The sequence below is a fragment of the Anas platyrhynchos genome, chromosome 1 (genome assembly GCF_047663525.1).
Source record: "Anas platyrhynchos isolate ZD024472 breed Pekin duck chromosome 1, IASCAAS_PekinDuck_T2T, whole genome shotgun sequence".
NCBI lineage: Eukaryota > Metazoa > Chordata > Aves > Anseriformes > Anatidae > Anas > Anas platyrhynchos.
The window spans coordinates 151836365-151849682 of record NC_092587.1 but is presented as its reverse complement, the minus strand read 5'-3'; the positions used below and the strand labels follow the sequence as shown (position 1 = coordinate 151849682).

General features: G+C 36.3%; 1 protein-coding gene across 1 annotated transcript in view; it reads left to right on the top strand.

Moving 5' to 3' along the window:
* Positions 1-13318, top strand: part of PCCA (propionyl-CoA carboxylase subunit alpha) — a 279424-nt gene that overhangs the window by 127970 nt on the left and 138136 nt on the right. Inside the window, exons 16-17 of the mRNA XM_027443682.3 lie at positions 136-211; positions 9691-9801. Coding sequence (XP_027299483.1) covers positions 136-211; positions 9691-9801 — 187 coding nt within the window. The remainder of the gene's footprint in view (positions 1-135; positions 212-9690; positions 9802-13318) is intronic.

The window sequence follows — 13318 nt, the reverse complement described above, 5'->3', positions numbered from 1 at the left end:
AGATCCAGTAATGTGTGAGAAATGTTTTTGTGACTGCAGAAGTTGTACAAACTGTGTTCATTTTAAATGCTTTTCAGATTCTAGAAACAAATAACATGCCTTTTTTAGGTAACTTAAATACCTTTTGTTTTTTAGCTGATTACCTATGGCTCTAATAGAGCTGAAGCACTGAAAAGAATGGAAGAGGCTCTGGACAATTACGTAATTCGAGGTAACTACAGAAATTTAGGTTCCTAGTGCGATAGGCTGGCATCTGTTTCAAGAAAACAGCTTGAAAATATAGTAATTAGCAAATTGAGTAAAGTTCCTGCTTCTTAAGTGCAAATGAAAACAGGAAAAGCTTGTGTTAATTAAGCTGAGAAGATAAATCAATACTGAAGAGATTTCATTTTTTTTTCTCCTTGCTTATGCTTTGAGATTAAATATTTATCTCTGAATATTTAAATTGTTTCCTTAAAGGATTTTCACAAAATGGTGTCACATAATTGATGTATTACTTTACATTAATGTTGGGAAAAAAAAAGACCACTGCACTGTAAGAAATTTTAAGTAGTTGCTGTTTTATAGCACTGTAATACATTGGCTGCGGACAAATTAATATCACAATACAGTATTTGGTTGTGTGTATGTGTGTATATATATATATATATGTATATATATATATATATATTTGTTTTTTATTTTCAATGTAATTGTTTATATTTGGGTAAATAGAGATATAAGCAGAATGTGTTTCAGCTCTTGCTGACTGACTGCCTAGAAGAAGTAGATGCTCTTTCAGCTTTCCCAAGCAGCAGGGGTGAATCAACCATGACCACTTTAACTCTTTTGAAGTTTTACAAAGGGAAGTTGTGGTTTGTCTGGAAGAAATCTTTACATCTTCCTCTGTGTCTTATGGAAAATGCAGAAGGAAAACTCAGACTAGGAGGGAGAAAAATAGGATTTCTTATTCTTTCTTATCCAGGAGTTGATTAGAGAAGGGAACTGTCATGTCACAAAATCTTCATTTTGCCCCTTGTTTTTTGAAGAAACTGTTTTTTAATTACCAGTATACTAGTAATTTCATTCACTAGTATACTTAGTGAACGAAGGTAGCAGGGAAGGCACCTGTTGGAAGGTTTGATGCTTTTGTTGCTTTTTTATTTTTATTGATTATTGGATGGTTTATTCAATGATTTGAAATGGGAGAAATACACGGGGCACGTTTAATTCCTTCCATAAGTGGCTGAGAAGGAGGAGCAGGAGATCCTAGCTCATACAGAAGTCAAGCACATTAGTGTTTCTGTAAGACTTGATATGGCTTTAATGCTGTCTGATGAATAGACATAGTGAATAGTACAGATACCATTTCAGGCTCAACAGATTTGTCTATCTAGGGGAAAATAAGCATTCCTCTACCACAGTGTAGCTAGATAGGCAGCAGGACTAGACATTGGAAATGAGCTGCATAACTCTTTAATGGGTTTATACTGGTGGAACTTGAGCCATTAGACTATTGCAGTACAATGTGCGGATGTAAATCCCTGCTGTGTATCAGCAGAGTAAATGCACGTGAGAAAGAAATTTACGCCACTATAGCTAAACTGATGTGGGAGTCATTTTTTTCCCTTTTTTTTTTTTTTAATGGTGACAGGCTTTTGATTCAAGATGAGTTGTATTAATAGCAAATGATGCTAGAAGGGTTATATTTAATGAGAATATTGACATTGTGGAGCATGGTTTTTGGTTGGGATAAATAATAAATATGATATCCTGCTATAATGTGGGATGGAACTTAATCATAGAACCACAGAACGTCTTGAGTTGGAAGGGACCCACAACGGTCATTGAGTCCAATGTCTACACAGGACTACCTAATAGTTTGTTCTTAGGTATTTTACATAGAATCATAGAAAGGCTCATTGGGAGGGATCCTAAAGATCTTCTAGTTCCAACCCCCAAATATAAATAAATATAAATATTATAAATATCTAGAAAGGATATGATACCTGATGTCTGAAAACTATTAATTTGCGTTTTTGATTTTTTAAAACTTTTTTTAAAATTAATATGCATGTATGCATTTAAATGTCCATACCTGATCTCTCTCTAGTAGTTCTACCAGTGAAAAAGCTCTTCATCTATTAAAAACATCAAAAGAGGTAATAAGTTAAGTACAGGTGAATGTGTTTTTAGTGTATTGCAGAAGACAAATATTAATTTATCATAGGTTTCAAAAGTAGATGAATTTTCAGGGCATGTTTTCAGTCGTGATGAGCAGTGGTTTCCATCTGAAAACCGACAAGATTTTCATGTAGTTTTACTCAGCAGATAATTTATTCTCAGGGTTTACTTAAAATGGAGTGTATATGGGTATTGAGGTATATGGGTATTTCTAGTGTGAATAATGCTTTTGTACTTGCCAGTGCAGTTAAGAACATTACAGACAGGACAGATCAGACAAGTACAGAACTTCAGTTGTTCGGAGGAGTTGTCTCTAATTAAAGTTCAAGTAAGCTTAACAAGTGATGAAGAAATCATATACTCTGTTTAAATGGACAAAAGTAAACATCAGGAAAGTAACAGCAATTTCATGCGTTCTTTATAAAGCAATTGTGTATGTTTTTGCTTTAAAATGTTATATAAAACAATATTAAACCAAATGAATGTCTCTATATAACTAAAGATCAACATAGTCGTACTGAATAGTGTGCTTCATATTTCATATTCTGAAAAAAGCAATTTTTTTGAATCAGCTCTTGTTTACTTTGTATTTTAGAGAGAGTTTATTTTCCATTCTAAGTAGCAAGTCTTTTATGAGTTTCAAAGCATTTTAGCTAAGCGTTACTAGATACAGTCAGTGCAAATCGCACAGATATTACACACTGTGAGAATTTAGATGTAAATTCTCAAGAATTGCCACATTTCTGTAAACAAAAATGCTCGCTTGCTCACCTATGGTGGGGATGGGATGGGGTGACTGGGTAACAGGTCAAGGACCATCTAATGGATAGCTTAGGGACTGCTAATGGAAGATGGAGTCTTTCCCATCACTTCTGTGTCACCAGTTCAAAGCAGGCAAAAGTTGGTAAGGACTTTTAGTCACTAATATTTTGATGGTTGCTTGCTGACCTGTGTGAAATCAGTGGTCTTTATTGAGTTCCTGGAAGACAAATGTCCTCTTGGAACAAACACCGACATACCATGTCATTCATGGCAATCCCCGTAGAGAACCCAGGGACTGAGGCAGCACGGTGACCCTCCTGGAGGTGCCTCATCCAGGATGGGTTGAGGCGTGCTGAGAGTGTGAAGTGCAAGGACTTGCTCTGCTGCTCCTTGTGTGCCGTCTGTATGAGTACATACTTGATTTCTGCTGCTGTGACTTTAGGTAGGATATCCAAGCGTTATCCCATTGCCTTTTAACTCCATTCCACTTGCAGGGAACAGATCTGTTCATTAGTAGGTGCTAACAATGTGGCTAACCCAGGATACATTGAATGTGGTCATAGGGAAGCAATCTGCATCTTACTTCCTTTGTAATATCTATATTGTAATAGGCCAGATGAAAGTCTAACACTTGAGGAGTGGATTGGATTGAATGATTTCCTGAGGTCCTTTACCATCTAAATTATTCTGATCAGAACCTACTCTTCCATTGAGAACTGATCTGAATTCAAAATCCCAGCTGAGATTTCTGAAAGAGGAAAGGTATGATTAACATTGCTATTCATGGGTCTTCCAGTATGGTTCAGGGGTGATTTCAATGTTCAAGGTCTAACCTGTGTTTATCGCACTTACAGTTTTATCCAGTAATTACCGGGGAATTTCTAAATACTGAAATGTTAATGACATTGGTCAAGCATAGAAGTAGTGTTGCTCATTGGGCTGAGGCATGAATAATTCACCTGTGAGTTTGTAACATTATTAGTAGTTCATCTTTCTCCTGTTTTATGTCATCTTTCATGTGAAATTTAAGTTGTTTTTTTTTTTTAATTCTAATTTAGACAATAGATATAGGATTCTAGAATAATACCTCTTAATGTGTTTACTGTATGTGTAAACATAATGTGTGATTTTCCATTTCTCAGTTTCTCTAAGATTTTAGTATGTTTGTCATGTAATCATTCATGATGCTTAATAATCGGTTCGTTTAAAGGAGAATGTAAAACCCAGTATAAATTTTTGGCAAGTTTACATATGAGAAGTGTTTTCATTTAAATAAACAAAATGAACATATTTATGCAGCAAGTAGAACTGAACATCAGCTCAGTGGAGGTTTGATTGGGCAGAAAGCTTGTATCATTGTATGCAAAGGTTTCTGTAATCTTTCCTTAGACCTCTCTTTGCTTTTTGTCTTCCCTGCTGATTCAAGCATAAAGCAGCAACATGAAATTAACAGTCATTGTGAACAGTCAGCCTTTCCCTGTCAAGGTCCTGCTTGCTGCATGTCATATAATATTTGGAAAAAAGAAGAGAGAGGGGAAAAAAGAGCATCTGAGGAAGGAGTAAGAAGCAGATGAAACAAGGAGCAGTAGAAATAGGGGAGCCACCAACTGTGGCTTTTTCCAGCATGGAGTAGAAGAGCAAGCACCTAAAACTGAGAAGTGGTAAATAACCATGGTGAATGTTTTGAGGAGAGTGGGAATACAGAAGTGAACCCCGTGATATGAACTGAGACCTGAAAGAACAGTGCAGCAGAAACTGTTGTGTGAGTTTTTTCCAGCTGTAAACACACTAACTAGGAGGAAAAAAAAGAATACTGTGCAGTAAACTCCAATGAAATCCAAAAAACTGTTTGTTATAAATTACTGAATGATTGTATTTTATATATTACTTAAAAGATACTTCTCGATGGCAGTGATGCAAATTGCATGTTATTTTGTATTCTAATCCCATGCTGCTATGCTAGTGAGCTCATTGGGGTTGTGAAAAATCTTTGTATGTAAACCAACTTTCCTGCAAAGTGCCCGTTTGTTCTTAAAAAAGGAAAGCCTCGTTTTTCTGCTTGCACTTTACAAAAGAGCTGCAAGGGATTCCACGACTGACCTGTGGATTTTCCCCTTTGCATAGCAGAGGCGGAGAAGTTTGGGAGCTCCGCAAGATTCAGTGTGTTCTCTGACCCTTTGCAGCAGAGATCGGCTGGCTCCCAAGCGGGTCACTGTGGAAACTGAAACCAGAGAAGGGAAGGCAACTAATGGATAGCAGCTCCCAAGCGCTAGAAGAGACCATTGCAGAGTGCTTGGTAACGTCAGCATAGAATACAGATGCTGGCATGAGGGAAGATTCTCCTCCTGTTTCTCCCATCCCTTTTCTCTTAAACCAGTTCCAGGGGAAGGAGTGGGAATTGGTGGTTTGTCAGGGGAGCGTTATGGCATGCAGTTTAGGAATGTTTATTGTCTACTGCTATACGTGGGAGGGAGAGGAAGGGACAATCAAAGTGCAGACTGATCAGGTGAAAAAGGAATGTGATGTTATTGATGCAGGAGAAGAGAGAAAGAATAGTTTGCATTTTTTTGTGTCAGGGAATCTGCGGAAGTGAAAAGTTACAAGAAAATCAGTGTGACACATTGAGACAATAAAAGACATGTACTGTTACTTCTAGTTAAACCCCTTAGATATAGGGTTGTCCTGGTGGTCCATTCCTCTTCTTTGGAGTAAAGGGCTGGCCAAGGAGAGGGTGGTGGCAAGCTGGACATCATCTTCCTCTTAATCTTAAGATTTTCAGAAGTCTATGCAGTACAAAATTTAGCTTGTTTGAACTAATAATTTTTCAGCAGGATACTACCATTATATAATCTGCTTTTTTTTTTTTTTTCTTATTTTCCTTCTTTATTCTGCTCTATGACCTTTGTGAGCTCAAGACTTTAATACCAGGATGAGTTATCATTTTACTTAAAATACATATTCAACTCCAAGAGTCAGTGGTGCACTGATCCTGTATGAGAATTTTATGTGGATGTTTGTGTATTAAAATAATAATAATACTAATAAAAATACGCCTTTCTTTTTGCTTTTGAGATTGGACTTTGTATGCACATTCAGACTTATCTGAAGTGAAACAAAACACGGGCTTTGAAAGATAACTAAGCAGTTGAATGTTGAAGGATTTAGGGAATATTATGACAACTTTTGGAATTGCAAACATGGAAGCTAGCTGAGTGGTAATTGTGAACTTTGAAAAGTTTGTGTTCAAAGTGTTTTTTCATAATTGAGCATTACCACAGATGTGCACATTGTTTTAAATAGAAGCATAATAAGTTTTTCAAAACATGGCACAGGTTAGTACTATTTTTTTGTTAAAGAAATTGGTAAGGATGCCTCTACACTTCATAGCATTTATTCTTATTCAGTATTTAAAATGATTCGTGATAATTTCTTTGCTATTTTTGTTAAAGAGAACCCTCTAGTACAGTACTCTATGCATAGTTTTTGCAATCAGAGAGTGTGCAGTTTGTTCTGTTCCACTCAGCACAATTGGGAATTATCAGCAAGTTAAGTCTATTCAACTGCTTATCTACAGAGAGGCATGTAGGACTCCAATTAAGTTTACATGGATAAATGCAGATTTGTGTTTGCAAATGTCAAGATGACAGAAGCTTAATGCTGTAAAAAGGCTAATCAACGCTGAATATGTTTAGTGTCAGTAAATATTTATAGTGAAAACATGGCTTGTGGTTTTGTGCCTTAGCATTCCAGGTTTGTACAGACTTTTAGTGAGTAAAAATAATAGTCTGTTCATAAACCTGCTATAAAACTTGTGTTTTCTATAAAACTAATTTTATTGTCTTTTTCATCTTTCTGTTTTTTTTTGGAACCCAGGATAGGGGCTAGGCAGCATTTTGTAAGTTGATTAAAAAAATCAGGTAAATTTACCAAGATTTTAAGGTAGATAACCAGAGAATGTACAAGGTAAGAGGCAGTATGTGAAGGAATTTCTTCCAAATATTTTATTTTTTTAATGAGGACTTCTTCAAAACAGTGCTTACTAATCAGTCCTGTTGAAAGATGTGAATATTTAATATATTCATGTGTTCATTAGGCAATAAATACAGTTTAACTAGGAAGTTAATTGAACATCAGGATTACATATATGTTTATATATAAGATTTAAAAATATATACATTTCTTATTTCATTAGATCTCCAGAAGTTAAGTGTTAGTCCTCTCTCTTTTACAAGTGTGTTCTGGAAAATAGTGTGTCAAAATTGAAATCCATGAGGTATATCCTAAACTGAGCTTCTGCTGATGTAATATAGTATGAAGAACACAGCTGAGTGAAAGAAAAGAAAAGAGGCACAAGGAACATTGATTATTTTTTATTATATTTTGACTTAGAGAGACGAAGAATATAACTGCAACTGCAGTTCTGCATCAGTCTTAACGGTGTAAAAGAATGATGCTGAAGTGAAATTTTGTTTTCTGGAGGGGAAATAAATTGATATGGTTTTGGATTTTGTTTGTTGGAAATGTCACGGCTTGTCAGGTTAACAAATGTGATTTTGTTCTTGGCAGACTGCAGACCCGGACAAGAAAAAGAAAAATCCCCTGAAAACCGCTGCAACATAAATATAATATACTTCAGTTTAGTGTGTAACTTTGCATGAAATAAGCACTGCCTGTTAGCCTCCGTTTGATCCTGTGAGAGTGTGGGGCTAATGTCTGGCCAGTGTTTTGGAAGCAGCAGGTAGTCAGGAGCGAGCTGCTGTAGGGGTCCATATTTCTGTAGCCTAGCAGTTACTCGCACACAGATGGAGACCTTATGAACTTTGACAGAGGTCATGCTAAATTGTAAATCTAAAACTTCTAGACTTCTGAAGGATTACACTGGTGCATTATTATTATTATTAATTTTTTTGAGCATACGATTAGGGACACCACAAAAGATAGTAACTCTGTTTTGAAAAGTAGATCAACCATGCAGTCATTATTCATATACCGATTGTGGGGATCGATAAAGATAATCTTTTATGATACTTTATATGGAAACTGCATGTTAAAATTGTAATTTACATGTGTAGAACACATTATATTGCTTCCCAGACACCTAGGTTTGTCTGCTCTTTTGAACTCAAAAAGGGGATTTTAGAGTTTTAAAACATTTCAGAAGTTTCTGATTTTTCTGGTACAAATGATTTGAAAATAATTAAGATACTTGGTGTTTTTTTGATGTCAGGTCTTCTGGGGCAGTCAGTTGAGACACCAAGCTCTCTGTCATCTGTCATCAGCCATCATCTCACTGGGGATCTTATAGCTGTTTAGGAAAGAAAAACATGAGATGATCTGGTTACACATCGTAATGCGTTTAAACCCTGCATTCAGTCAAAGTCAGGGAGCATTGAAGAGCCCCTCTTTTGTCTTCTAATTACAGTCCCAAAGCTGTACTTAATAGATGAAAATCTCTGATACTTCAACTTTCCATGCAAATGGAAAAATTTGGGGGAAGGGATCAATACATTCATGCATTACTAGTTCTATTTTGTAGCAACCAAAGAAGGACTTTTTTTTTCAAGTTATAGTCATTTGGTATTTAAAAATAAATATATATTTATATATTTTTTTAGTGGACATACAAAGTGAGTTTGATTCTGTGTTTATGAAATCAAGGTCCATGAACGACTGTCTGGGTCAGAAGCAGCAAGGAGGCTCTTTTAATCAAATGGTCAAATTTTCATCTTGTCATCATTGAACTGGTTGCGTAATGTGCTTCTTTAATGGCTCATGAACTAGTCTTTAAAGCTATGACTTCATGATTCAATGAGGCTGAGTCTCATTCCATGTGTTGAAAGTGGTTTCAGTAATGGCCACACAGAGAGCTTGAAAATTCACACCAGCAGCAGACTGTAGGGGGAAAAAGCTTTAAAACAGTTTGAACTGATCTGCACATAAAATAACAAGAATGTTATTCATACTTCTAAACTGGAAAAACACAAAGGGAAAAGAAGTAGAAGCATAAAAGAATCTCCTTCTGTTGCCCCAGCAATTCACGGTCACTGTACTGCTAGTGTCTTTGTGTTAGTGATATCTGTTTCAATAGGGGAAAAAAAATCCAAATAGCTTAACTTGCAGTTGAGAGTAACCAATGGGTTTCTTTGTTTTATATACTCCATGGGAATCTTTTATGACATAGAAATTATGAAAACTCTACAAAATCTGTATAGTGATACAGTGTATATATACACACACATTTACTACTACTATGTATAGTGTGTATATATATAAATTATGTGTACATACATATATTTGTGATAAAACTTCTTACCATCTCTCGTTACCATGACCAAGGAATTACTGTGACATGTATCTTCCACAGCAGTGCATGTATGTAAGGTGGCAGGTTAACAAGATAGGCTGGGATTTGTTGGAGTTGTGCTGATATGCATGGTCATGACACATCTGTCATTTCAGTGAGATGACCAAAAGTCTCTTGGTTGTGCATGCTGTCATTGACTTAACTAGGTGTTTGAACCAGGCTTGGCGAGGTGAAAATTCTTTCTCTTAATTACTTCATAATTAACCTGAGTGTTTAAGGAGGGTATCTTGAAGCAGGAGTGGAGAAAACTGGTAAATTTGCTTTGATTACATCAGTACTATGGTCTCTAAGTTGTAAAGAAATATTTTATGTAAATGAGAGCATGTATTTTTAGAAGTTGTTTCCTGCTGTAATTGGATTAATAATTTCACCTGATTTTTGTATTGGTGTTTTGTTTTCAGGTGTGACTCACAATATCTCTTTACTGAGAGAAGTGATCATCCATCCACGCTTTGTCCGAGGAGACATCAGCACTAAATTTCTTCCTGAAGTCTATCCTGATGGATTTAAAGGTTTGTTCTTCTTTGGAATGCTTCTTACGTTTCCTTTTTTTTTTTTTCTTTCTTGAGAGGTGTTTGTTTCTGGTTATTATTCCTTTAATATTTATAGATTGTCATGTTCTCAAATCAGTCTTTACAGTTTTTGTATGTATCCGTGTATACACAGTTGTTTAATAACACATGATTGAAACAGTTACTTTCTTCACTTTCAGCAAGACAAAATACATATTTCTAGTAACAAAATAGTAAATGAAATATAACCAAAGTCAAGCAAAACAATTTGTAGGTGATATGAAATATGTAAAATAAACATCAGTTCAACTCTACCATGCTGCTGTGCTTCATTACAGACAGTGCTCCTACTGTTAACTGGAGATGAGATTTCTCTTTACCCACCACTATTGCTTCTCCAGTTGGTCTGTGCAGCATCTTCAGAAGCACCTTTTGGCACCCTTTGTGTTCACTGCAGCACTGTGTGCAGGATGTAGGCATTCTGTTAGAGTATTCCAGTAAGCTGGTCTTAATACTCATTATGCACAGTAGTGGGCGTTGCCTGAAATTATTGTCACTCATAAGCTAGGTTAACGTGAACACAAATGCAAATATTTCTTTACAACATCCCAAATGACAAGTTGCAGAAGTGTATAACAACAGTTGGTAGAGGAATGTGAGTAGAATAGATTGGTCTCCTTTCACAAGGATCAAAATTTTAAAGGTTGTCTTTTCTCTCAGCCAATCTGCTGTAGATTCCTTCTTGACCCATGTGGCCAGAGGCTGTTTTTCTACAGGCCTTACACCTCAGCTGACATTCATGAGGCAGAAGCTCTTCCTTATTTAAAAAATAAAAATAAATTAAAAAAAAATATATAAATATATATAAAAGTTCCAGTGTTAATAGCTTATCTTTCGTGGGTGTTTTTATGAATCTTGCGGAGATTCCTTCATCCCCCATTCATTATTAACCCAATGTGGCAAAATCCTGGTCCCACTTGGAGACAACACTGCCCCTTGGCAGTCACCAGAAATGACTGGCACCTCATGAAGTGTAATCTCATTAAGAGCAGAACAGATTTTTCATACCCCAGGACTCAGTGTGTGAGTTTGGTGCAAAGGGTACTCACCCACAGAAGTACTTTATATCATCGTGTAGTTGGCAGCTTTATTTGATACAGTCCTACAAGTGGGATTAATGCATCCAGCTTGTTCTTGGCTCCTGACTGAGGCAAAGGAATAAGAGTTAGTCACCTTGGGTGGCAGTAAGCTTGGGATGGTTGAAGCTCAAATGTTCTTTGTCTTCTTTGCTAAGGTACTTAATCTTCAGGTAACTGAGCTGGCTTTCATCCATCATAGACTTGAGGGTACTCTGATCTGCTATGAAGGCTCACTGCTGCTGATTAGCAGGTCTGTCTCCCTTCCCTGCCCTGACACTTTTATATGGAATCCCATGTCCCATCTCTTTGATGGTTCTGGGACTTTTCAGTCCTTTTCCTGAGTGGATTCAGTTCCCTAAACCACCAGAACACTGCATTTTTATTGTTGCTGCCTTTGTTGCAGCAGTTTTTTGAGAGTTATTGGGTTGACTTAGCTCATGGAGGAGTCTGGTATACTTAGGCAGATGTACAGAGTGAGTGACTGGCTAGAATGGGGAGAAGGGAATGGAGGAGAAAGGAAAGGTTGCAAACTATTAGGTAGGTTTATACCATGTTGTGAAAAGGCAGACTCACCTGACATGCAACTGGGAATGATGAAAACAGAAACCATTCTGCCCTTACTTGTGCTAATGTGTCTGGGGTCCTTGGTCACTTCTTAGAAGATGGGACATGTTTTGCTGATGCAGTTCATTTGCTCTGTATTTGTGGCACTGGAAAGGAACACTTATCTGTTGTTCTTTTATTCTTTTTTTTTTTTTTTTTAAAGTTTATATTGCAATGTTAACCTATATATAATCAGTTAATTACTTGTTGATCCACAAGTTTCAGGATGACAAATTTGTTTGGGGTCATTTGACTTGAACTGTATATGCATACATTTGTGTGCGCATACTCATGCAAATGACTGATTAATGTTGCAATCTTGAATTAAAAAATAAATCTGTATTAACAGATTCTTAAAGATAAGCTTTTGCTGGAGACACTAGAAAACAAGCAAAGAGATAACATGACAGTTCCCCATAGGAACTAATGAATGTTGTGAAATGATTAGACTTTGTTCATGCAGAATGAAAAGTCTCAATCCTCTCCTTCTGTGCATCAAATACAGGCATACATTAGCATTCGTAATGATAATAATGATTTCTGCATTTTATTTACAAAGCATTTCTCTTTCAAATCAAGAACACACATTCAAGAATGCCGATTCAAACCTCACTGAAGTAATTGAGAGCCCTTTTAATGATGTAGTTCACACTGGATCAGACACCTCTGGCTTGAAAAATTATCAGTCATTTGAATTAGAGGATAGTTTCTTAAGTACCTATTGAAAAATATTTCTGCAGATGTAGAGACTCTAATGGAAATTGTTGAAGGCAAGCTAGAGTGGTGTGGGAAGATGATGCGTAGAAACTCAGCAGGAGAAACAAAGGAAAATTAGCTTATACAATGCAAGTCCTGTATTCACTTCACCAACCTTTTTATATAAATACCCAGGGTAATTTTTGCTACAAAAAAATGAAAATTAAGTAGCTGCATATATCATAATATTGTTTATTTTTAAAAAGGGAGACAAAAAAAAATCCCATAGCTTTAAAAAAAAAGTTACGGAATAATCTGAAAAATTAGAACAAAGCATAGCCAAAGTGGATTTGGAAATACCTAGAAGTTTGTGCTGCTGATCACAGTAGAAATCCATACCTGAAATGTTTTAAATTTGGAAAACTTAAAATTAATTAATAAAAATAAATCAGTGAAGATCCATGCTATATTAATGCTTGAGCACAATCCAGTGTTTAATTTCTAAACTACACAGTTGCCACTGTAGGTCTACACTGATGTTAAATAATGAATGTCAGTTGTTTTCTTTCTCTTGACTGCATAAGGACTGGCTCATTCCCTTCAGTGCATTTTTCTTCAACTCTGAAAGTTAAGTTTTGTGATGTCCACTTCAAATTACATCTAGAACTGGAAAACTTAGTTATTTTCATGTTAGGGCTTAACTGCCTTCTTTAAATAAACTCTCATTAACAAGAACAAGTTTATTTCAAGTAATTTAAAAATGTTGCTGTGCTGAAACTAGCCTTGCTCAGGCTGTGATTAGTGTGGGAAGACAGCTGCTGTCCAGAATGCTGGCTGGCTGGTAGGTCAGCTGGCGTGGGTTATTGCTCTGTGCACCCATGTATGTTTTGGGAGGAATTGCAGATCTGACTGTGTGTACAGCAACATCGATTGGGTTAGGCATGACACAAATATGCCTGTCTTAGTGTGACCTCCAAGCCCTTTGCTTAGAGAATGAAAATGTTTGCCAAGCACGCAGGACTAGTCCGTACTACTAGAGTACTGTCAAACAAGCTGTCCTTTTACAGCTCCCAAGCAGG